At 66.5% G+C, this 21,168-nt stretch overlaps 1 protein-coding gene across 1 annotated transcript; it reads left to right on the forward strand.

Annotated features, from left to right (window-relative positions):
- Window positions 1–578: 578 nt before the first annotated feature.
- SCARF2 (scavenger receptor class F member 2) lies at window positions 579–18,663 on the forward strand. Its single transcript, XM_068161892.1, is given in 14 exon segments — window positions 579–676; window positions 678–704; window positions 706–757; window positions 759–985; window positions 7,003–7,061; window positions 8,729–8,830; window positions 9,159–9,678; window positions 9,796–10,014; window positions 10,334–10,462; window positions 12,787–12,890; window positions 12,975–13,092; window positions 14,630–14,751; window positions 16,133–16,285; window positions 16,668–18,663. Coding segments are annotated over 14 exon segments (3,108 nt in total). The 5' UTR covers window positions 579–608; the 3' UTR covers window positions 17,876–18,663.
- The last annotated feature ends 2,505 nt before the right edge of the window (window positions 18,664–21,168 follow it).

Genomic DNA, 21,168 nt, shown 5'->3' on the forward strand with positions numbered 1-21,168 from the left:
CAGGACAGGCAGATACTGTGGCTGTCAGGCACCTGGGGCGATTGGACCCCTAGGACAGCCACATCCCAGTCCTGTCAGACATCTGAGGCTGCAGGATCCCCAGGACAGCTGGACCTCGGGGCTCTCAGGCACCCAGGGCTGGGGGAGCCCTGGAGCTGCTGGATCCCTAGGTCAGACAGATCCTGAAGCTGTGGCACGTCTGGGACAGCCAGGACCCACAGCTGCGAGACTGCCGGGGACCTGGAGCTGCCAGAGCAGGGGGACCCCGGGGCTCTTTGTCACCCGAGGATGTTGATCCCCTGGAGCTGCTGGATCCCCGGGGCTCCCGGAGCCTCCAAACCCACCCTCGGTGCTGCCGGGCCCCTGAGCCATCCAGACCCCGGGAGCCGCTGGACTCCCAGGACTCCCGGGCACCCGGGAGCTACTGGACCCGCAGGCTGAACTGGAAGCCAGGACTCGGCCGTGACCGGGAACAGTCGCCGGAGCCTCTGCCGCTTTCCGCGGGGGAGACTCCCGCGCCGGTCGGGGCCGTCGGGGCGGCGGGTTCCCCGCGGAGGGGAGGCGGCGGTCAGCGGCCCCCGGAGCCTGGCCCGGCGTCAGGGGAACCAATGCGGAATTTACTGGCTGTCGGCGGGGCCCCTCCCGCCGCTGCCGAGAGGGGCGCGGGGGAGGCGGCGGCGGAGCTCGCACTGCGGCTTCCGCCCGCCGAGCAGCGGCCGGGGCAGGGCGGGCACCGGGCACGGCGGAGCCGCGGCGGGCGGGAGGGGGGGCGCCCGGCCCCGTATGGGATGGGCCGGGTCAGGCCGGGCCCCGCCGCTCCGATGGCCATGGCGGCCCCTGGGCAGCTCCCGCCCCGCCGCGCCCGGGCCGGAGCTTCGCTGCTGCCTCTGCTGCCGCCGCTGCTGCTGCTGCTGCTGCTGCTGCCGAGCCGCGGAGCCGCGCAGGAGCTGAGCCCCCGCGGCAGGAACGTCTGCAGGGCCGGCGGGTAGGAACGGCGGGGCGGGCAGGTGTGGCGGGGCGGGACGGGACGGGACCCCCGACCCCGCGGATCGGGGCCCAGGGTGCGGAGGGATGCGGCGGGACCAGGGGATCAGGACCGGGTCCTTACTCCGCCCGCTCCGCGCTCCCGAGCGGCTCTTCTGGGCGCCGTCCCAGACAAAGTCGACTTGTGCGGGGCTGGGGAGGGGGGAGCAACACACCGCGGAACGGCGAGGAGCTCAGCCCGAACGGGGCCGGGAGCGGGGGGGCGGTCCTCATGGTCGGGCTTTAAGCGGGGACCTGGTCCTTGGGCAGACCGGGGCCGGTTCTGCCCCCGCCCTTGGGTCAGTCCTGCTGCGGGGAGCCGGTCCTGAGCGACCCGGGTCCGGTCCTGCACACCGCAGGGTGAGGGTGTTGAGGGCAGCGGGTCCAAGATGCCCCCAGGACCGGTCCTGGATGCCCCCGGGGCTGATTTTGCCGTGGGGAGCTGGTCTTGAGTGCCTCTGGGGATCGAATCGGTGCTGTAAGGGGACCAATCCTGCATCCCCGGAGCCGGTTCTGGGTGCCTCCGGGGATCGGGTTGCACTGGGAGCGGCCGGTCCTGCACCCCCCCGCCCCGGGCTGGCAGGATGCAGGATGCTCTGGGTATCCCGGTGGAGCTGCCCCGGGCTGTTTGGGATGGCGGAGTCGGCAGCTCCCTGACCGTCGGGCTTGGCTTCAGAAAGTAGGTGCTGGCATTGCCTGGCTGTGTCCAGGGGTCACATCCTGCCTGCCCGGCCGGGGACGAAACCGCGGGAGCCGGCACCGCCTTCTCCGTGCCTCCAGCGCCCTGTGTGCAGCACGGAGCAGGGCATCGCCTCGGGCCAAGCGCTTCACCGCAGCGCTGGGCTTGGTGCTGGCCGGGCACTGCTCCAGGCTGGCTCCAGCCCGGGTGGCAGAGAGCCCGCAGCCGCTCCCGCCCGGCCCGGAGAGCCGAGCCCCGGCCCTTGCTGGGGGGCCCAGGCCATAAATGCACCTTTACATCGCACCGTGAGGTCAGGCGAGTCCACAAGGAAAACATGTGCTGCGAGCCAGAGGGGCCGCATAAAGGCTCCATTCAGCCGGGCCGCGGGGCGCTGGTGCCCCCTCCTCAAATTACAGCCTGGGTTTCCTAAGGAGGCTCCCGGCCCTGCTGTGCCTCGCCAGGGGAGGATGAAGGGAGTGGACCCTCTCTGGCTGCCGATGATCTACCAGACTCAGTTTCCTGCAAAGCTGCCACCACGTCCCAGGGTGGCAGAGGGGATGTGAGCAGTATCCCACCCCATGTGCTGGGGATGGGGTGCCTGGGGGTCCCCTTTGCACAGGGATACTGCCCATCTGCTGCATGGAGGTGGGGGAGATGCTGTAGCCAGCACCACAGGGCTCAGACCAGCTCCTTGTGCCACCCATCCGTGCCCTGGGGTGCACAGGAGCACTGGCTGGCAAGCAGGGCAGGGTGCACAGGGTGGGCAGGAGGTGCTGTCCACCCTGCTGTGGGAGTGGGTCCTGAAGGCAGCCTAGGAGCCGGGCAAGGTGGGATGGCACAGTCCCTAGGATGCTGAGATGAAGCTGGCATCATTTTCCACCCCTGACCCTTCTGCAGACCTCTCTTCTTCCCCACCCACACCTTTGTCTTTACTGTGCTGTTCCTCATGGAGGACACCCCAGGAGTCACCACCCAAATCCACCCTGCTGCCCCAAGGACCCAGCACAGGTGCTGCAGGACCTACCCTGTACCACCAGGGACCACTGGGCTGGGGGCGGCCTGGGGAGGAGGTCCAAGTGCCCTCCACCCGAGCTGCTGGTTGGACTCTCGGCCGTGTGGCTCTTGGCACAGCTGGGCACCCATCAGAGGTGCCAGCTATGGGGTTTGGAGGGCTCAGCTCCTCTCGAAACTCCTGCGACCTGGCCAGGGGCTGTTGGGTGGAGGAGCAGGGCCTGTACAGGAGCAGATGGGGGCTCAGGCTGTGTGCTGCATGCAGCCTGCTCCCGAGTCTGCAGCTTTCATACCCAGCTGCAAGCTGGGGTCACCCTCCCCAGAGCTGCCCTTCAGGGTGCTGGCAAAGCCCTGCTCATGTGGGCACTGCTGCCCCTGGCCTGCTCTCACCGACACTCCCTCTGGGTCATCTTTGAGTCTTTCCCTTGTTTTCCTCTTCACTCTGCCTGAAGTTCCTTTGCCACACATGATCCTGCTCCTGCCTGCTCCTGCCTGCTCCCGGGGGTCTCTCGCTGCCTGTGCCCCAAGGCTTGGCTTGGGCAGCAGCAGCTGGCATCGGTTGCAGAGCATACTGCTGGCCTGGTGGTCCCAAGAGCCCTGTGTGCCACCTGGGGGGAGCTGGGTGGCACTGAGGAAGGGGTGACAGGGAGAAGGAAGGAGCTCAGTGCCGGGGAGATGCTCAGAGGAGCGTGGGGGAGGGGAAGACCGTGGGTGGCTGTGTGGCTGGGGAGGGTGAGGCAGTGCTGGGGGGGTTGGGGACACGGTGTGCACCTGCAGGGCTCCTCTGCAGCTCTGCCCAGCAGGCTGAGAGCAGGGAGGGGTCACCACAAGCAGCGGCTCCCACCCAAGCCCCAGGGTCTCTCTCCTGCTTTGTGGGGGGCTGAGCTTGCTCCTCGCTGTTCAGGGGGGCTGCAGTGGTCTAGATAAAGAGCCTGTGTGAGGGGCCCCTCTCCACAGCCACAGTAAGAAGGATGTGCTCCAGGGAGCGATGCAGGAGATGCCTCTGCAAGAGAAGCACTCAGCCTCCACAGACACCCTCGGGACATCTGCAGAGGGCCCACTGCTGCCCCACAGCGTGAGCAGGATGTAGCCATGTGGCAGGGGGCGACGCTGGTGTCGAGCACCCCTCCCTGCAGGTCATGGCTCTGCCCACATCCCCTCTCCTCCTCTACATCAAGCCCCAGACACACCCCAGAGGCAACTTTTCTTTCTTCTCCCCCCCCCCCCCCCCCAGCATGGTTTGAAGCAAAGGGGAAAGGCTTTGCCCTGTGCCTGGCTGTGGTGCCTGGCCCTGGGGTCAGGATTGGGCTCTGCAGGGGCTCTCCCGTTGCTCACAGGGCACGTGGAGCCAGCCCACCCTGGAGAAGCTGAGTCCACAGGAGGTGTTTTAGACCCACACCCTGATGGGTGCTGGTGACCTCTGGCAGCCAGCACCAAGCCCTCCCTGGGGCTGGCTCTGCTCAGGGGCCAGTCCCTGTGCCACACTGGCAGCACAGTTACCCGGTGCCACATCCCAGCTGCCTCTGCTGGCACTTGCTGCCAAAGCTGCTGATGGGCGAGGGGGGCGCTGAGCAGGAGGGTGTGGAGGAGGGGGAGGGCAGATTAGTTATCAGAGCAGAGATAAGCACCAACCCCGCGGGCCGGGGTCCGGCTGGTGGTGGTCGTGGTCCTGCTCACCTCCAGCTCGCAGCAGAGGAAGGGTTTTACCCTCCTGCCACCGCGGTCCTGTGGCTCCCTGTCCTCAGCTTTCCGGTGCCAGCCCTGCGATGCCCATTTCAGCGTCCAGGATGAGCTGTCCAAGGCAGGGGATCTCCCCAGCGGAGGCGTTTCTCCTTGCAAACCTGCGGTGGTTTCATCTGAAAAACCACCAAACCCTGAGTGCCAGAGGGTGGAGTGGGGAAAGCAACCCCGGGCTGGGGCAGCCTGTGCCCTTGGCCATGCCACGGCGAGCTCAGGGCACCACGGGCCCTGCCCTGCCCGTGCCCAAGCACCCCAGCGCGGCAGACCTGGCGTTTGGGGCCGGCCAGCCTGCAGCCTCTTGCAGAGAGCCCTGACTGCAGCCTAGCCAGCCCCCGAGGAGGCGGGTTGGCGCTTGGCACCCCCCTGCCCCCCTTTGCTGTTAACATCCCTCGCATGCTTGGCCGGAGCTGAGCCCCCCCTCAAGCCCTGGGGGTCTCTGCGTGGGGGGTACCCTCCAGCCGTCATTGCAGCGCCTTGTGGCCGCTTCCAGGGGCTGCAGAGATGGAGCTATTTTGGGCTCCAGCTGCAAGGCATTTTTTCCAGGCCTTGAATCATTTTTGTGGTTCTTTTCTGCCTCCTTTCCAATTTTTCACCGTCCGCCGCGAAAAGGAGGACGCAGCGCTGCCGCCTCGGCCCTGCCGCCGCTGCCCGCCCTGGGGCCGCTGCTAGGAGCTGCCTTCAGCGCCCCCTCCCCTCCCCCGCCCCCCGGCGCCTCCAGTGCCCGCATCTGGCTGGGGGGCTGCTGGCAGCTCCTGCCTCGGCCCCGGGACGAGGCGGTCTGGCAGCCAGACGTGGTCCTGTGACTGCGCTGGGCTAGAGCGAATGCTTCCTCGCTGTCTCCTCCTCCTCTGCTGCGTTTGTTAACACAGAAAGAGGAAAAGGGGAAGGGAAAGAAAGCAAAAGCCAAGCGCATTCCAGGCTCTGCCGCCAGCCCCGGCCCGAGGCTCTCGCTGCCTGCAGCAGCCGCCCGGACTGTTTGCGACCCCTCAGCATCGCTCCCGTGTCACCAGCAGGGACCAGGCAGGGCCCCCCGGGGCCGAGTGGGTCACCCCGGGAAGGATCAGCAGGCTTCCCTCACCCCAGGGGATCCCTATGGTGTTCCCCATTCCTGGGCTTCAGCCTTGTGAGCCCCCAGCTTTTGGGGGGGCATTGAGCAAGTGTTTGTGAGGTCTCCCTGCTTGGTCCCTGCCTGTCCCATCCCAGCAGGGAGCTGGGCAGCTCTGGTTGAGGGCTCCAAGGGGGTCTGAGACCTTGTGTCCGTGTTGTCTGGGGTCAGGCTTGCACCAGAAGTGCTTCAACTGCAGGAGCCAGGGAGTTCCACCTCGGTGTGAGGAGAAAGCTGTTTGGTGTGAGGGTGCTGGAGCCTGGGGCAGGCTGCCCAGAGAGGTTGTGGAGTCTGCTCTGGAGCCTTCCCAGCCCCCCCTGGCTGTGCTCCTGGCTGCCCTGCCCTGGCTGCCCTGCTCTGGCAGGGGGTTTGGGCTGGATGCTCTCTGTGAGTCCCTTCCAGCCCCTGCCATGCTCTGATTCCATGGCTGATGATCCTGTGCATGGTGCTCCCTGGATGTGGTGGCACTCAGGGTCACACCAGGGCTCCCAGCTGCCTGCAGCTGGCATTGCCCAGCTGGTACCAGGGGAACATCCCCTGAGTGCTGGCTATGATGCAGCCACCCCAGCAGGGTGGTTCCAGCCTGCCTTTGGGGCACCATCCCCAGGCCCCTGAACAGTGAGCTTGGGCTTTGGGCCACGCTCAGTCTTCCTGCAGCAGCCAGACGGTGCCAAGCAGGTCCCTTGAGCTGCAGACAGGGCAGGGCAGGGCTGAGCTGAGCTGAAGGGAGACTCTTTGCTAGCCCTGCACCCATGAGGGTCTGCAGGTGCTGCTGGTGCTGCCTGCGTCCCTCCCAGCCTGCTCCCAGCTCCTGCTGGCACCTGGCACAGAAGGGGCAGGCTGGCAGCCAGCCACAGGCAGAGCATGGGGGTGCTGGTGGTGTGGGCACTGCCAGCCCACACTCACACCAGCACCTTCCTGAGCAGAGAAGCGCCCAGGGACCTGGCAAGCAGGCAGCCTGCCATCCCTTCCTGGAGCAGGCAGCTCTGCCAGCCCCCTGGGGCAGGGCACTGGGGCTTCCCCTGGGACGTTTGCAGCCTTCCCTTCTTGGTTTGGTTTTTGTTGTGTTTGGTTGGTTTTTCCCTCAGCTTTTGGGAGTCTTGGGAATGTTTCTGACAATAGCAGTTGGAAACTTGACTTTTGTTGTCTCATGGCTCCTGATTGATGGGGAGAAACTGGTCCTGGCCTCAGCTGGCTCTTGGGGCACCTCAAGCCAGTACCCACAGGAGCCCATTTCTCCCCCCACCCAGGATCTGTGCTCCCTGCCACGGTAGAGAAAGAGCCAAGAGCTCTCCTTGCCCCAGGGGGCTGCAGCAGCCCCCAGCCTGGCAGCAGGACCTCTCACCATCCCAACATCAGTGCTCCTGGTGGGGGTTTGGGAAGGACCAGGACTTTCTGAGGGCCATAACCATCTCTGGTGGTTTGGGTGTTTTTGCCCCTGCAGCTCCTCAATGCTGGTGTGCTGCCCAGGATGGAGGCAACAAGGAAGTGAATGTCTGATAGGTAAGCACCAGTGGTTTGGGCACTGCTCACCTGCCCACTCTCTGCCAAGCCCTCCTGGCTTCACCACTGCTGTCAGTGGCCACCCCAATGTGTCCTGCAGCAAGGACTCCCTGCCCTGGGGACCTCTGCCTGCCCTGGGCCCCGGGGCTGCTGGAGGCTGTCCTGCCTCCCTGGCTGGATGGGTTTGCAGCCCCAGTGTTGGGGTGCTGGTCGTGGAGCTCAGCCCCTAGGGTACCTCTGGCCCCCATGGTGATGTCCTGCTCTGCTCCAGCTCCCTGTGGGCTCCTCCATGCTGCTGGCTCCTCCAGCACCACCCCTGCTCCCTGGCTGGGGGTTTGTCTCTCTGCTGGCCAGCTTTGGGTCTAAGGATTTGCAGATGCTTCTCTGAGACCCAGGGGACAGCCAGATGTGCAGCTGCAGGGCTGGGACCAAGAGATTTCCCACGGGTTCTGCAGCAGTGTGGGGAGCCAAGCCAGAGCTGCTGCTGGAGGAGAAGCTGCCAGGACCTGGCTCATGTCCATCGTGGCCCCACTGGGGAGAAGCTGCTGAGGCAGAGGGGTGCCCGGCAGGTGGGGGCCCCCCGAGCCTGCAGGCAGGGCAGCCTCCCTGGCAGGGAAGGGGGGGTCTCCCTCATCCCCTGCGCTACAACACGATGCAGGAGGCTGCTTGGGGGCTCCTGTGCTGCTGCCCACAGTGCTGGGCTGGCCCCAGGAGGGCTGGAGAAGCTCTGTGCACCAGCCCAGGGTGCCAGCGGTTGGCAGCCACCGGCCAAAAGCGAGTAACCAACTAACCCACCCTGCATGAGCCCCCCCGTAACTGCTCGCTGCATGCATGGGTGCCTGCGTGCCGGGAACGGGACGGGGACCCTCTTGTGCCAGCAGGAAGAGTTGCAGGACAGGGTCTGCCAGGACCAGCAGGGGGGAGGACATTCCCACCAGGCAGCTGTGCCCATCTCCTCGCCCCCTTCAGCCTGCTCCTAACCCTTCGACTCACTGCTCCTAACCTGTGTAAATCTGTCTATTTTAGGGGGGTCTATAGTATCCATCTCCGTAGGTCTAAGAACTCCCAGGTAAGGTGGATGGGGGGAGGGGTGGTTCTGCTCTCCCTCTCCTGGTGGCTAAGGAGGCTCATTCAGGGCCGCCAGGGATCTGCCAGCGCTGCCTGTCCCACCTCCTGCCCTGCCCTGGGCCCTGGCCCAGCACCAAGCCCCCTCATCAGGAGAGGGGCTGGAGAGGTGTGGGTGGCAGTGACACCGTAAGGAAAGAAGGGAGGGGGTCAGGGGGGCTGTGCTCGCCGCTGCCTGCAGCCTCCTCACCTCCTGTCCCTGTGCTTCCCCGGAGCTGCCTCTGCCAGCGATATGGAACTGAGTGAGGGACACTGCCCCCGGGCAGGGCTGGTGCCAGGGCCTGGGCCGGGCCGGGTTGCGGGGGGCTGGTGGCTAGGATGGAGCTGGGATGGGTGGGCAGGAGGCTGGTGGCATCTTTTGTGGCAAGGGTCCTATCCGGCCTGCCCCGGCCGCTTGCCAGGGCGCCCGCAGTGCCACCGCCACCCCCACCGCCCCTTCCCCTGCTCTGTGGGGCCGGGAGGGGCTGGGGGGAGCAGGGAGGAGCCCAGCGGTGCTTGTGCTCACGCCTGCCGCCGCTCTGTCTGTCTGTCTGTCTGTCCAGCTGTGTGCGAGGGCAACTTTACCTGCAAGGAGAACGAGGTGTGTGTCCGTCCCGGCGAGTGCCGCTGCCGCCATGGATACTTCGGTGCCAACTGCGACACCAGTGAGTTCCCGCAGCCACCCTCCCGCCCCCGGCCGCGCTGCCCCCGCGCTGCTGGCTCCTTCCGCAGCCCTGCCCCTGCCCGGCCCTCTGCCTGTGCCCCTGCGGGGGTGGTCTCTAATGCTCCTGGAGCTTAGAGGGGGGACACTGTGGTTGAGAGCGCCATTGGGACCGGCGTGGGGAGAGGAGGGAGGGGACGAAGGGGAGGGGGGCAGGGTGGAGGATGAGGAGGAGAGGAGGCGGGGGGGGCGGGGGGGAGGGTTCTCCACCGAAGTCCGGCGTTGGGGTGGTCTGACGGGGCGGTGCCCAGGGCTGACAGCTCTGCCCACAGAGTGTCCCCGGCAGTTCTGGGGTCCCGACTGCAAGGAGATGTGCAGCTGCCACCCCAACGGGCAGTGCGACGACGTGACGGGGCAGTGCACCTGCAACCCCAACCGCTGGGGCCCCAAGTGCGAGAGCCTCTGCCTCTGCAAGCACGGCAAGTGCGACCAGCGGACGGGGAAGTGCGCCTGCGAGCCCAACTGGTGGGGTCCCCAGTGCTCCACCTCCTGCTACTGCAGCCACAACTCGCAGTGCGACCAGCAGACGGGCAACTGCCTGTGCCAGCCCGGCTGGTGGGGCCGCGGCTGCAACAACCAATGCTCCTGCAACAACTCGCCCTGCGAGCAGTTCACGGGGCGCTGCCAGTGCCGGGAGCGCACCTTCGGGCCCCGCTGCGACCGCTACTGCCAGTGCTACAAGGGCAAGTGCAACCCGCTGGACGGCACCTGCGCCTGCGAGCCGGGCTACCGGGGCAAGTACTGCCGGGAGCCCTGCCCCGCCGGCTTCTACGGCCAAGGCTGCCGGAGGCGGTGAGTGCCCGGGGCGCTGCCAGCCCCGCCGTGGCAGCCCGGTCGCACTGGCGACGGGAGGGGGTGGCAGCAGGAGGGGAGTGACGCGCTTGCCCCCTCGGGGGGGGGCCGTTGCAGGTGCGGGCAGTGCAAGAGCCTGCAGCCGTGCACCGTGGCGGATGGGCGCTGCCTGACCTGCGAGCCGGGCTGGAACGGCACCAAGTGCGACCAGCCCTGCTCGCCCGGCTTCTATGGAGAGGGCTGCGAGAAGCTCTGCCCCCCCTGCAAGGACGGCCACACCTGCAACCACATCAACGGGAAGTGTTCCCACTGCAACCCGGGCTGGATCGGAGACCGGTGAGTGGGGCAGAGTGATGCCCGGCCCCCTGCTGCTCCTTGCCGGGAGATGAGGGCGTTCTGCAGGCAGGAGGGGAAGGCAGGGACGGGCTGAGCCCACTGGCACGGCCACAGGGTCAGAGAGAACCTTCAAGGCCCCTGCCTCACACCCCTGGGTAGCGCTGGGTGCTCACAGCTGGGACGCTGTCCCGCAGGCTCTGGTGCTGAGGATTGCTTCTGGGGCTTTGCACACAGCCGGCAGGAGGGCCGAGGGGGATGCCAGAGGCCCTCGGGAGCCGTGGGTGCTCCAAGCCACCTGCCCTCCTCCCTCCCTCCCCAGGTGTGAAACCAAGTGCCGCAATGGGACGTATGGGGAGAACTGCGCCTTCGTCTGCAGCGACTGTGCCAATGGGCAGTGCCACTTCGAGACCGGGCACTGCCTCTGCCACCCCGGCTCCCACGGCACCTAGTGAGTGAGCCTTTGGGCTCTGGGCACGGGGCTGGGGGGCAGAGTGTGAATTAAACTGTTCTGAGAGCCAGGTGCAGCATCAGGAACGGGGGGGACCAGGGATGCTCAGGGCTGAGCTGACCATGCGGGCGAGGCTGGGTGGCCTGGGGGCTTCGCTGGTGCCCAGGCAGGTCCCTGGGACTACCCAGGGGGTTGTCACCAGCACATCATTTTGCTGAAGAGGGGCTGACTTCTGGAAGGAATCAGAGGCACATCCTCACCATGCAGGAGTTGTCCTCTCAGCTCTGCACCAGGAGGATCTTAGAATCCTAGGCTGGGTTAGGCTGGAAGGGACTTTGGAGCTCATCTGCTGCACCCCCTGCCATGGGCAGGGACCCCTCTCAGCTAGACTCAGCTGCTCCAGGCCTCATCCAGCCTGGCCTTGAGCACCCCCAGGCAGGAGGCAGCCACAGCCTCCCTGGGCAGCCTGTGCCAGAGGCTCAGCAGCCTGGCACTGAACAACTTCTTCCTCGGCTCCACTCTGACCCTGCTCTGCCTCAGCTCCAAAGCATTCCCCTTGGCCTGGCTCAGACAGCCTCATGGTCCTCTCTAATGCTAAAGGCTAAGCTACTGAAGCATCTGTGGGGTGCCCAAGGTCCTTATCTCCCCCCCCCCCCCCAGCACTCCCAGATGTGCCTGGATCCTCTTGGGAAAACTCAGCCTCCTCCACTTCCAGAATCCAGCCCGGGGCAGAGATCTGGCTCTAACCCGTGGGGTTGAGGAGGTTTGGGTTGCCCAGAGGACATCCCAGCTGCCACCCTGCTGCCCATCCCAGCTGCCACCCTGCTGCCCATCCCAGCTGCGGGGAGCAGCAGGGCTCGGCGTGTGTCCCGGCTGGCACGGGGGGTGTGCCAGGCACGAGGCTCAGCAGCGGCGCCTTGGAAGTCACCGGAGCATGAAATGGGCTGAGCCACCCCCGGGCACGGTGCCAGCGGCTGGGGGCAGCTGTGGCCCCGGGAGAGCAGCTTTGAGCTGGGGCCTGCTGGCTCCTCACAGCTGCTCCACTGAGGCTGCTGCTGCTAGGCCTGAAGGCTGTGAGGCCATTCAGCGAGACCTGGCCAGGCTGGGAGCTGGGCAGAGGTGCCTGGATGAGGCACTTGGTGCCATGGTCTGGTTGGTTAGTCAGGGCTGGGTGATCAGCTGGGCTGGGTGATCTTGGAGGTCTCTTCACCCTGGTTGATTCTGTGATTAATTGCTAAGCCCTGTGCAGGGAGCAGCAGCAGCCTGGGAGCTGGGCAGGGCTGCTGGGCAGGGCTGCTGGGCAGAGCTGCTGGGCAGAGCTGCTGGGCAGAGCTGCTGGGCAGGGCTGCTGGGCAGGGCTGCTGGGCAGAGCTGCTGGGCAGAGTTGCTGGGCAGAGTTGCTGGGCAGAGCTGCTGGGCAGGGCTGCTGGGCTGAGCTGCTGGGCAGAGCTGCTGGGCAGAGCTGCTGGGCAGGGCTGCTGGGCAGAGCTGCTGGGCAGAGTTGCTGGGCAGAGCTGCTGGGCAGAGCTGCTGGGCAGGGCTGCTGGGCAGGGCTGCTGGGCAGAGCTGCTGGGCAGAGTTGCTGGGCAGAGCTGCTGGGCAGAGTTGCTGGGCAGGGCTGCTGGGCAGAGCTGCTGGGCAGAGCTGCTGGGCAGGGCTGCTGGGCAGAGCTGCTGGGCAGAGTTGCTGGGCAGAGCTGCTGGGCAGAGCTGCTGGGCAGGGCTGCTGGGCAGAGCTGCTGGGCAGAGTTGCTGGGCAGGGCTGCTGGGCTGAGCTGCTGGGCAGAGCTGCTGGGCAGGGCTGCTGGGCAGAGCTGCTGGGCAGAGTTGCTGGGCAGGGCTGCTGGGCAGAGCTGCTGGGCAGAGTTGCTGGGCAGGGCTGCTGGGCAGAGCTGCTGGGCAGAGCTGCTGGGCAGAGCTGCTGGGCAGGGCTGCTGGGCTGAGCTGCTGGGCAGAGCTGCTGGGCAGGGCTGCTGGGCAGAGCTGCTGGGCAGAGTTGCTGGGCAGGGCTGCTGGGCAGAGCTGCTGGGCAGAGTTGCTGGGCAGAGCTGCTGGGCAGAGCTGCTGGGCAGGGCTGCTGGGCTGAGCTGCTGGGCAGAGCTGCTGGGCAGGGCTGCTGGGCAGAGCTGCTGGGCAGAGTTGCTGGGCAGAGCTGCTGGGCAGAGCTGCTGGGCAGGCAACAGCCTCCTGCTCCCTGGGGGTGAGGCAGTCCCCCCGGCTCAGGGGGGGAGGTTCTGTGTCAGAGTAGCCTGAAGAATTGGAGGGTCTGGGAAGGGCAGCAGCCTGCGAGTGCCCCCCCTCAGCCCAGCCCACCCCTCCCTGCAGCTGTAACCTGACCTGCGCCCCCGGCCGCTACGGAGCCAACTGCGCCGAAGCCTGCAGCTGCCACGACGGTGCCTGCGACCCCCTGACGGGCGCCTGCCACATGGGTGAGTGCCCGGCGGGCACGGGCCGGGCTGCCAGGCCCTGCCGCGGGGCTGCCGGCGGGGCTGACCGGCTGCTTTGCCTCGCAGAAGCCAACCAGCGGATGGGGGTGATCGGGGCGGGAGCCCTGCTGGCGCTGCTGCTCACCCTGCTGCTGTCTCTGCTCTGCTGCTGCTGCGTCTGCCGCAAGAAGGACGAAGCCCGCGGGTGAGTGGCAGGGCTGGGCAAGCTCTTGCCAGGCGGGGAGGGGGCAGCCTATGGGTCTGAGGACAGCTGGGGACACCAGGACCTGTGCGGGGCTGGGGCCAGGAAGGGCCACGCTGGGGGAGCAGGCAGAGCAGCCCTGCCTGACTGGCAGCGCCGCCAGCTCCCCGGGCTCTGAGCAGCTCTGCTGCAACCCTCAGGGCAGCACAAAACAGAGGGGGCTGGGGGGGGTGGGCTGCAGCCCTGCCAGGTGTCCTGCATGAGAGTGACCAGGGCAGGGAGGGCAAATTCCCGCATCGGGGGTGGGATGCTGGCAGTATTTTGGCAGCACCTCTGCTGCAGAAGGCTGCAGGGAGCCCCACTGCAGCGAGGAGGGGGCTTGCACGGCTCAGCAAGGGCTGAACAGGCCCTGGGAGCTCCTCTGGCTGCAGAGGAAGCCTCCCCTCATGCTGCCAGCCACTGCAGAGGAATTTTCCAGAAGCCTTCCCTTGCAGCCCTGCCAGCTCAATCCCAGCCCAGCACATCTGGCTGGGAGAGCCTGGGGGCTGCGTGTCCTTACCCCACAGAACGAGGCAGGGAGGCAGCAGCCCTGCCTGCTGGGCTGTGCTACAGCCAGAGGGGAGGTGCCAGCACTCCCAGGCCTCTGCAGTGCCCCCAGACAGTTGGGTCCCAGCAGCAGGCCCTTGCCAGAGCATCCTGAGGGACCACAGTGGCAGTGGGCATAGAACCACAGAATTGTTTGGCCTGGAAAAGCTCTCCAGGATCACCCAGCCCAGCATCAACCCAACCCCACCACGGCCACCAAACCCTGGCCCCCAGTGCCATGGCCACAGCTTGCTTCAACACCTCCAGGGCTGGGGACTCCACCACCTCCCAGGGCAGCCTCTGCCAGTCCCTGACCACTCCTGCAGCACAGAAATTGTTCCTCACCTCCAACCTCAGCCTCCCCTGGCACACCCCCAGGCCATTTCCTCTCCTTCTGTCACCTGAGACTGGAGAGCAGAGCCCAAGCCCCCCCTGGCTGCAGCCTCCTCCCAGCGAGCTGCAGAGAGGTCTCCCTCAGCCTCCTCTTCTCCAGGCTCAACCCCCCCAGCTCCCTCAGCTGCTCCTCCTGATGCCTGGCAGCAGCACATGGAGCTGCTCACTCCTGTGGCTGCAGATAATTGCTGCAAACCTCAGCCCCAGGAGGCCTCAAACCCAGAGAGCAAATAGAGAGAAGCCCTGTGTTTGGTTTGGGGTTGGGATGATCTTCATTTGGGCTCAGATGGGCCTTGTGGCTGGTTTGGAGCCGTGCTGCCAACAGCCACGGCCAGCTCTGACCTTGCCACCACCCCTTGGCCCCGCTCTGAGCTGGTGCCCAGGGCTGGCAGCAGGTACCAGGCCCTCTGCGCCGCGGACGCCTCCTGGCACCGGCGCTGCCCTGCCTGTCCCCAGGCCCCTCTGATCCGCAGCGTTCTGAGCTGCTGGCTCTCAGGGCTGCCCCCCGCGGCAGGGCAGGGGGGCAGTGCCTCTCTGATGGGGCTGGCACCTTCCCTTGCAGCTCCAGCCAGGACCCAGCAGCGGCCAAGAAGCCTCCCAGACGCCTGTGCGGGAGGTTCAGCCGCATCGGCATGAAGCTGCCGCGCATCCCCCTGCGCCGCCAGAAGCTGCCCAAGGTCGTGGGTAAGGTGCTGGGGGAGGGGGCCAGAACCCAGGGGCTCTAATCCTGGCAGGGTAGGACAGGACAGGGCAGGGCAGGTGATCACAGCTCACAGGAAGTTAGGGGCTGGAAGTGACCTCCGAAGGTCATGGAGTCCAAGCCCCCTGGCAGGGCAGGAGCAGAGACTCCAGCACAGGGCACACAGAACACATCCAGGTGGGGCTGGAGAGGCTCCAGAGGAGACTCCACACCCTGATCAAATCAGGGGGGAAGAGTCCTCACTGCATGGGACATGGCACAGCCCTGCCCTGGTGCCAGGTGTGCTGGGGTCAGAGGAACATTCCTGCTGCAAGGATAACAGCCAGCAACAGAGGCTGTGTGTGTGGAAGGGGCCCAGCAGGGCTTGGGGGAGCACAGAGGGTGCCTGTGTGTGGTGAGGGCAGGGGGGCTGCAGGGGGGCTGCCTGTCCCTTCCCCACACTGGCCCAGGGGCAGCTGGCACCCACCCAGCTGCGCTGTGCATGCAGGGTGGCAGCAGCTCCAGGAAAGGCTGAGGTGCCAGAGGGGTGCTCAGGATGATCCTGAGTGCCAGCAGGGCTGGGACTGTCCCTAGCTGTGGGGCTGGGGGCTCAGATTTCACTGGAGGGAAAGGCCTTGGCCAGGGCTTGCCTTCTGTTCTTGGTGTTGTCCTGCATGGTGGAACCGGTGTGGAGTTTGGCATCTCTGTGCCAGGAAGGGTCTGGAGGGGCTGGAAGGTGTCCAGAGCAGGGCCAGGAGGAGGAGCAGAGGGCTGGAGCTGCTCTGCTATGGAGACAGACTGAGGGAGTTGGGGTTGTGCAGGCTGGAGAGGAGAAGGCTCCCAGGAGACTTCACTGTGGCCTTCCAGGATCTGCAGGGAGCTGCAGGAAAGCTGGGGAGGGACTGCTGAGGGTGTCAGGGAGGGATAGGACTGGGGGGGATGGAGCAGCACTAGAAGTGGGGAGATGGAGATTGGCTGTGAGGAAGAAGTTGTTGGCCAGGAGGGTGGTGAGAGCCTGGCACAGGCTGCCCAGGGAGGTGGTGGAAGCCTCCTGCCTGGAGGTGTTTGCAGCCAGGCTGGAGGTGGCTGTGAGCAACCTGCTGTGGTGTGAGGTGTCCCTGCCCATGGCAGGGGCTTGGGGCTGGCTGAGCCTTGGGATCACTTCCAATCCTAACAGTTCTATGATTCTGTGGGTGCTTGTCTGTAGGACCTGGTAGGAATGTGTGGCAAGAGCTGTGCCCACAGCTGGGCTGCTGTCCAGGCCCCCAGCAGTCACCACCACACTGGGCAGGGAGGAGCTGTGCAGCATCCTCACCTTTCTGGCTAGCATGGAAGCTGGCAGGGCTCTAGGTGAGGGACACTCACAGCAGTTCCCTGCCCTTGCAGTGGCCCATCATGACCTGGAGAACACCTTGAACTGCAGCTTCATCGAGCCACCCTCTGTGGTGGAGCAGCCTTCCCCATCCTGGTCATCCCGAGGCTCCTTCTCCTCCTTCGACACCACGGACGAGGGGCCGGTGTACTGCGTGCCCCACGAAGGTGAGCAGCAGGGGGAGGGACTGCCCCAGGCAGCTTCGGGGTCACCTCCTGCTCGGTGGAGAGGCATCACCCTTGCACCCTGCAGTGTCAGACTCTGCCACTCTGGCTCCTCAGCCCGGAGGGGAGGCAGGTGCCAGCGCGGCCTCCCACGCCGTCTCGCAGCTCCTTCCTCTGGTGCTTGCTGCTCCAGGGTTATTTCTAAGAGTCCTCTTTTTGCTGGGGTCCCTGACTGGGATGGAGGCAACGAGGGGTGCTGGGGACACACTGGGGTGCTGGGCGGAAGCAGGTGGGATGCCGTCCCACGCTGCTGCGGGATCGTCTCAGTCCTTCCCCTCCCTGGGGGCGCATCCCTGCCTGACACCTTTGTGCCATCTTCCCGCAGAGAGCGTGGGCGACAGCAGGGACAGGGGGACACCTGCCGGCCCTGGGGACAAGCTGGTGGCCCCAGCTGGTGGGGAGGAAGGAGGCGAATACACCTTCCTGAAGGAGACGGGCTCGGTCAGAGCCTTCCCGGCCGACAGCAGCGAGATGCCCCTGCTCAAGTCCTCCGACAGCGAACGATCCTCCTGCGGCTCGGGCTCCGCCGCCGCCGCCCTCTACGCCCGCGTCGCTCGCCACTCCAAGCACTCCAGGGAGGAGGAGGAGGGCACCGCCGACCCCCGCAGCCCCGGGAAGCCGCCGTCCCCAGAAAGGACCAAGCCTCGTCCCCCGGACCCGGCCACAAAGCCCAAAGTCTCCTGGATCCACAGCAGGTACAACTCCAGCCAGTCCAACTCGCTGCCGGCGCCCGGCCGGTCCCCGGAGCGAGCGGCTGCCCGGTCCGGCAGCCCCGAGCAAGGGCATGGCTTGGCCAAGAGGAAGAGGAGCCCGAGCGAGACATCGGCCGGCGTTCAGGGCAGGGGGGAGGAGAGGGGCGGTGCGCGGGGCAAAGAGAAGGCACAGAAGCAGCCCAAGGAGCCCGGCGGCCCGGAGAGCAAAGCCAGCCTCAGCGCGGAGCCCCAGTCGCCCTCCAAGCCCAAGCAGAGGAGTAAACCCGGCTTGGAGCCGACGGAGGGCATCAACGGGGCGGTGCAGAGCGCCTTCCGCAAGATGGGAGCCTTCCAGCCGCCGGAGCGGCGCGCCGGGGACAGCCGGGATGCTCCCCGCAGCCCCGGCGCCGGCAAAGCCCGCTCTGAGCCCCTCCCTCCGCAGCTGGCCTCCGAGCTGGCCGCCCAGCTGAAGGAAAAGACTCAGAGCCTCAACAAGGGGGACGGGGGCAGCCGGGCGAACGGGGTGGGTGCCCAGCGGGAGAAGCCCACCCCTCCGCAGAAAGCCAAGCGCTCGCCAGCCGCCGCTGGCCAGAAGACCGGCAAGCCCTTGCTGCCCACCTCCCCCCACCTGCAAAAACTGATCCCCGGGGCAGTCGAGCCGGCGGCCGGCGAGCCCAGGCGGGCGGAGAAGCCCAGCGGCAGCACCAGCCAGGAGCAGGCAGCGCCCAGCGAGCAAGCCGTGAAGAAAACCCCTATTAAAAAGCCTCCCAGGAAGAAGAGCCGAGAAGCCGGCCTGGAGCCGCCCAGGGCAGCCGCCGTGCCCGCTCAGGCGGTGCAGTGACCGGGAGCTGGGTGCCAGCCCCACGCCGGCCAGCTGGGCACTGGGAGGAAGGACGTTTGCTGGCACAGCCAGCGGACACGGAAGCTTGGACTGGGCAGGGGGCACTGGAAGAGCCCTACGCTTCCATTTCCCCAGCCTCCATCTCTCTCAATCCCCTCTTCCCCGCCCCAGGACCTGGTCCTCCCCATCCGTGCCCTGCTGCCTGCTCCCTGCCCAGGTCTGGCAGCTCACGCTCCCCGCGCAGGGGCAGGGCCGTCCGGGGGGGGGGAGGGGGCATGTCTGGCACCACCCCCCATTCCCCACCCTCCCTACCCTTTTTTAGCAGTATTATCACCCGCATAAGCAGCGCTTCTTGTACTCGACCCCCTCCCCCCCGGTATATCCTGCAGTAACGCGGCCGCTCGCTCCCCGCGCCCGCCCCGGCCTCTTGGGCTCACGGAGCACGGGAGAGGGAGGAGGCTGCTGCTCAGTGCCCAGGGCATCGCCGGGGACGTGCCCTGCACCCGTCACCACCAGCAAACCCCCCACAGCCAGCCACCCTGGGGCCGGGCACGGCTCTCCGTTGCCAGTCTCATGCCCGGCGTGGGGGTCGAGCTGGTTTCGACCGATGCCTCCCTCCCCTCCGCCCCTCGCGCCCCGGGTTTGCCCCTGGCCGGGAGGAAAGCACGGAGCTGGGCACCCTTCAGGTTCCCGCGTCCCATCCAGTGGAGCTGGAGGGATTCCTTGGTACGACAGAGCCTGGCACCTCTGCAGAGCGCTTCCCCAATAAAAGTGTATTTCTTCTCTCAGTGGGTGCCATCTCAGTGCCCGCTCCCCGCGGGCAGGCCCTGTGCTGGGCACCGCCCCCTCGCCAGCCGCAGGGGGCAGAGCTCGGAGTCACAGAAGCAGTCAGGCTGGAACAGAGCCTCAGGATCACCAAGTCCAGCCTAGAACCCTGCTCTGCGAGGGTCACCCCAAAACCAGAGCCCCAAGCACCACATCCAAACCACCTTCAAACACCTCCAGGCTTGGGGGTTCCACCACCTCCCTGGGCAGCACATGGTTGAGGCTCCATCCCTGGAGACATTCAGACCTCATGTGTCCCTGTGCAGCCTGCTCTAGTTGGAGGTGTCCCTGCTGCCCTCGGAGGGTCCCTTCCAACCCGATGCTCTCTGTGACTCTGTGAATCCTGGCTGAGCCTCTGCTCCTCCTCCCAGGGAAGGCTGTGCTGTTAGGAGGCCTCTGTGCAGTGTCCCCCACAGATGCTCAGCACAGACAACCAAACCCTAGCCACGTTTCCCAGCGTGCTGCTGGCAACTCCTGCTCCTCCTGGCAGGTCAGCCCCAGCTTTCTCCAGTAGCCCCTGTGCCAGCCCCAGCTCTGTCATCAGGCAGTCAGGGAGGGAGCATGGAGGTTTCACCCAGCCCCACCGAAACCCAGCGACCACCTCCACACAGCTCTCACTTCAGCTGCAGCTCGGGGGTGAAGTTCCCATTCAGACACTCGGCTGCAGAGGCCAGAGCAGGGGAAACACTGTTACTGTGCAGTGTTTTAATTGGAATAAATCCGGTGAGCCTGAGGCCCTGAGGCTCCAGCATGGCCCTGCCCACACGCTCCCCTCACCCGGGGGCTGAGGTGCACCAGGCTGAGCTCAGACACGAGCTGTAAGTGGCCCTAAAACGGCTGGAGAGGGGTGGCGAAGCCACCACGGCGATTAATGCACTCAGTGCAGGATGGAGCAGAGGGGCTGGGGCTGGAGCCCCTTCCCCAAGGGTACAGGGGGCTGGGCGCAGCTCTTGGAGGGTTCAAGGAGCAAGTGGAGAAGACTCAGAGAAACCACCCAAAGCCAGATGGGTGAAGAGAGCAGGATCCAGCCCCAAGGAGAGCACCCACCCCAAGAGCCGGTCCTGTGCGGGGCGTTGCTGTTCCGGGAGCACCCTGGCTCCATCCCGGGCTCGGTCGCCAGCCGGGGTCTAACCGAGCGCAACGCGGCTTGGGCTGAGCCGCCGGAGGATCCCCGGCTCCGGCACGGCCAACCCAGCCCGCACCCGCGCCGCGGCGAGCGGAGCTCAGCAGCTCCTGGCCACAGCCCAGAGGCTGCTGCCCTGTCCCTGTCCCTGTCCTCGCAGCAGGAGCAGTAAGGCCACGTCTGAGCTGCCGCCGGAACCGCGCTCGGCGGAGGCTGCGCGGCCGCGGGGGGAGCTCCCGGCTGCGAGCCGTGACGCGGAGCCCCGGTGACGTGGCAGCAAGCCTGCGGGGACACCGGGCCGGGGCGGCCAGCTCCTGCCGTGAGCTTGTGCTCGGCTTTCCCTGCAGGGCTGCTCCTAATTGCCTTGCACCGCGTAGAGCTGGGCTGCTCCCGCTGCCAGCTCTGCTCCGCTCGGGGCGCAGCCAGGCAAAGGCTTCTTGCCTGCACTTCTGAGCGCGCAAATGTGCCCCGGGGTGGGAGGGAAGGAAAGGGAGCGAGCGGAAGGGGGGAAAGGCAGCAGCCAGGCATCCCCTCCCTCAACGGGCAGCGGGCACCTTCGCAAATCTCCCCATCCCGGGAGCCTGAACCCCAAGGGGGATCCTTTGCTCAGGGGCCAGGTGAGTACCTCCCGTGGGAGAGTCCTGTGGGGCCTTAGGATGTCCCTGCAGGTCCCACGCTGAGGCACGGGGCTCCGAACCACGATGTGTGCTCCTCCTGCTGCTTCTCACCGCCCACCTCTGCACCAAAACCCCACAGACGGTTTGGGGGCTTGAGAAGAAGCAGTGGATGAGGATCAGCCCTAGCTCCCTATGTGCCATTCCAGCCCCAGTCCCCATGTGTGCTACCCACCCACCCACCTACCCTATGGCTCCCAGCCCCAGCCTGGGGCTGCGGATTGTCCCCAGTGGGTGACCCCAGCTGTGGTTCATCTCTCTCCAACTCGAAGCCCCTCGTCCACTCTGTCCCCGCGGCACGGTGCAGGTCCCAGCAGAGTGCCATGTGCCCAGCCCAAGTTCCATCCACCACAGCGAGCTCACAACCACAGCACCTCCAGCAGCCTGGCCAGGCAAGGCAGGCAGCACCAGCCGCACACGACGCAGGGCTATCTGCACCCTGCTGTGCCAGCCGGCTCAGATACCTGCACCGGGTCCGCCAGGTCCTGCCCCTGCCGGCCCCAGCCTGGCAGCCGGCGGGAGGCAGCGGCTGGAGCCTGCCGGGCTAATGAGAAGCGCATGGGAGCCACATCTGGTAGCGATTGAGCGGGGAGCAGCGCCGGGAAAGGAGGAAGCGCAGATTTCCTGCAGCACAAAGGAAGGCAGAGGAATGTCCGCGGTGGAGCAGGGGC

Source organism: Melanerpes formicivorus, unplaced genomic scaffold (assembly GCF_026170545.1).
Source record: "Melanerpes formicivorus ecotype bairdi unplaced genomic scaffold, bMelFor1.0.p_v2 SCAF_60, whole genome shotgun sequence".
NCBI classification, from domain to species: Eukaryota; Metazoa; Chordata; class Aves; order Piciformes; family Picidae; genus Melanerpes; species Melanerpes formicivorus.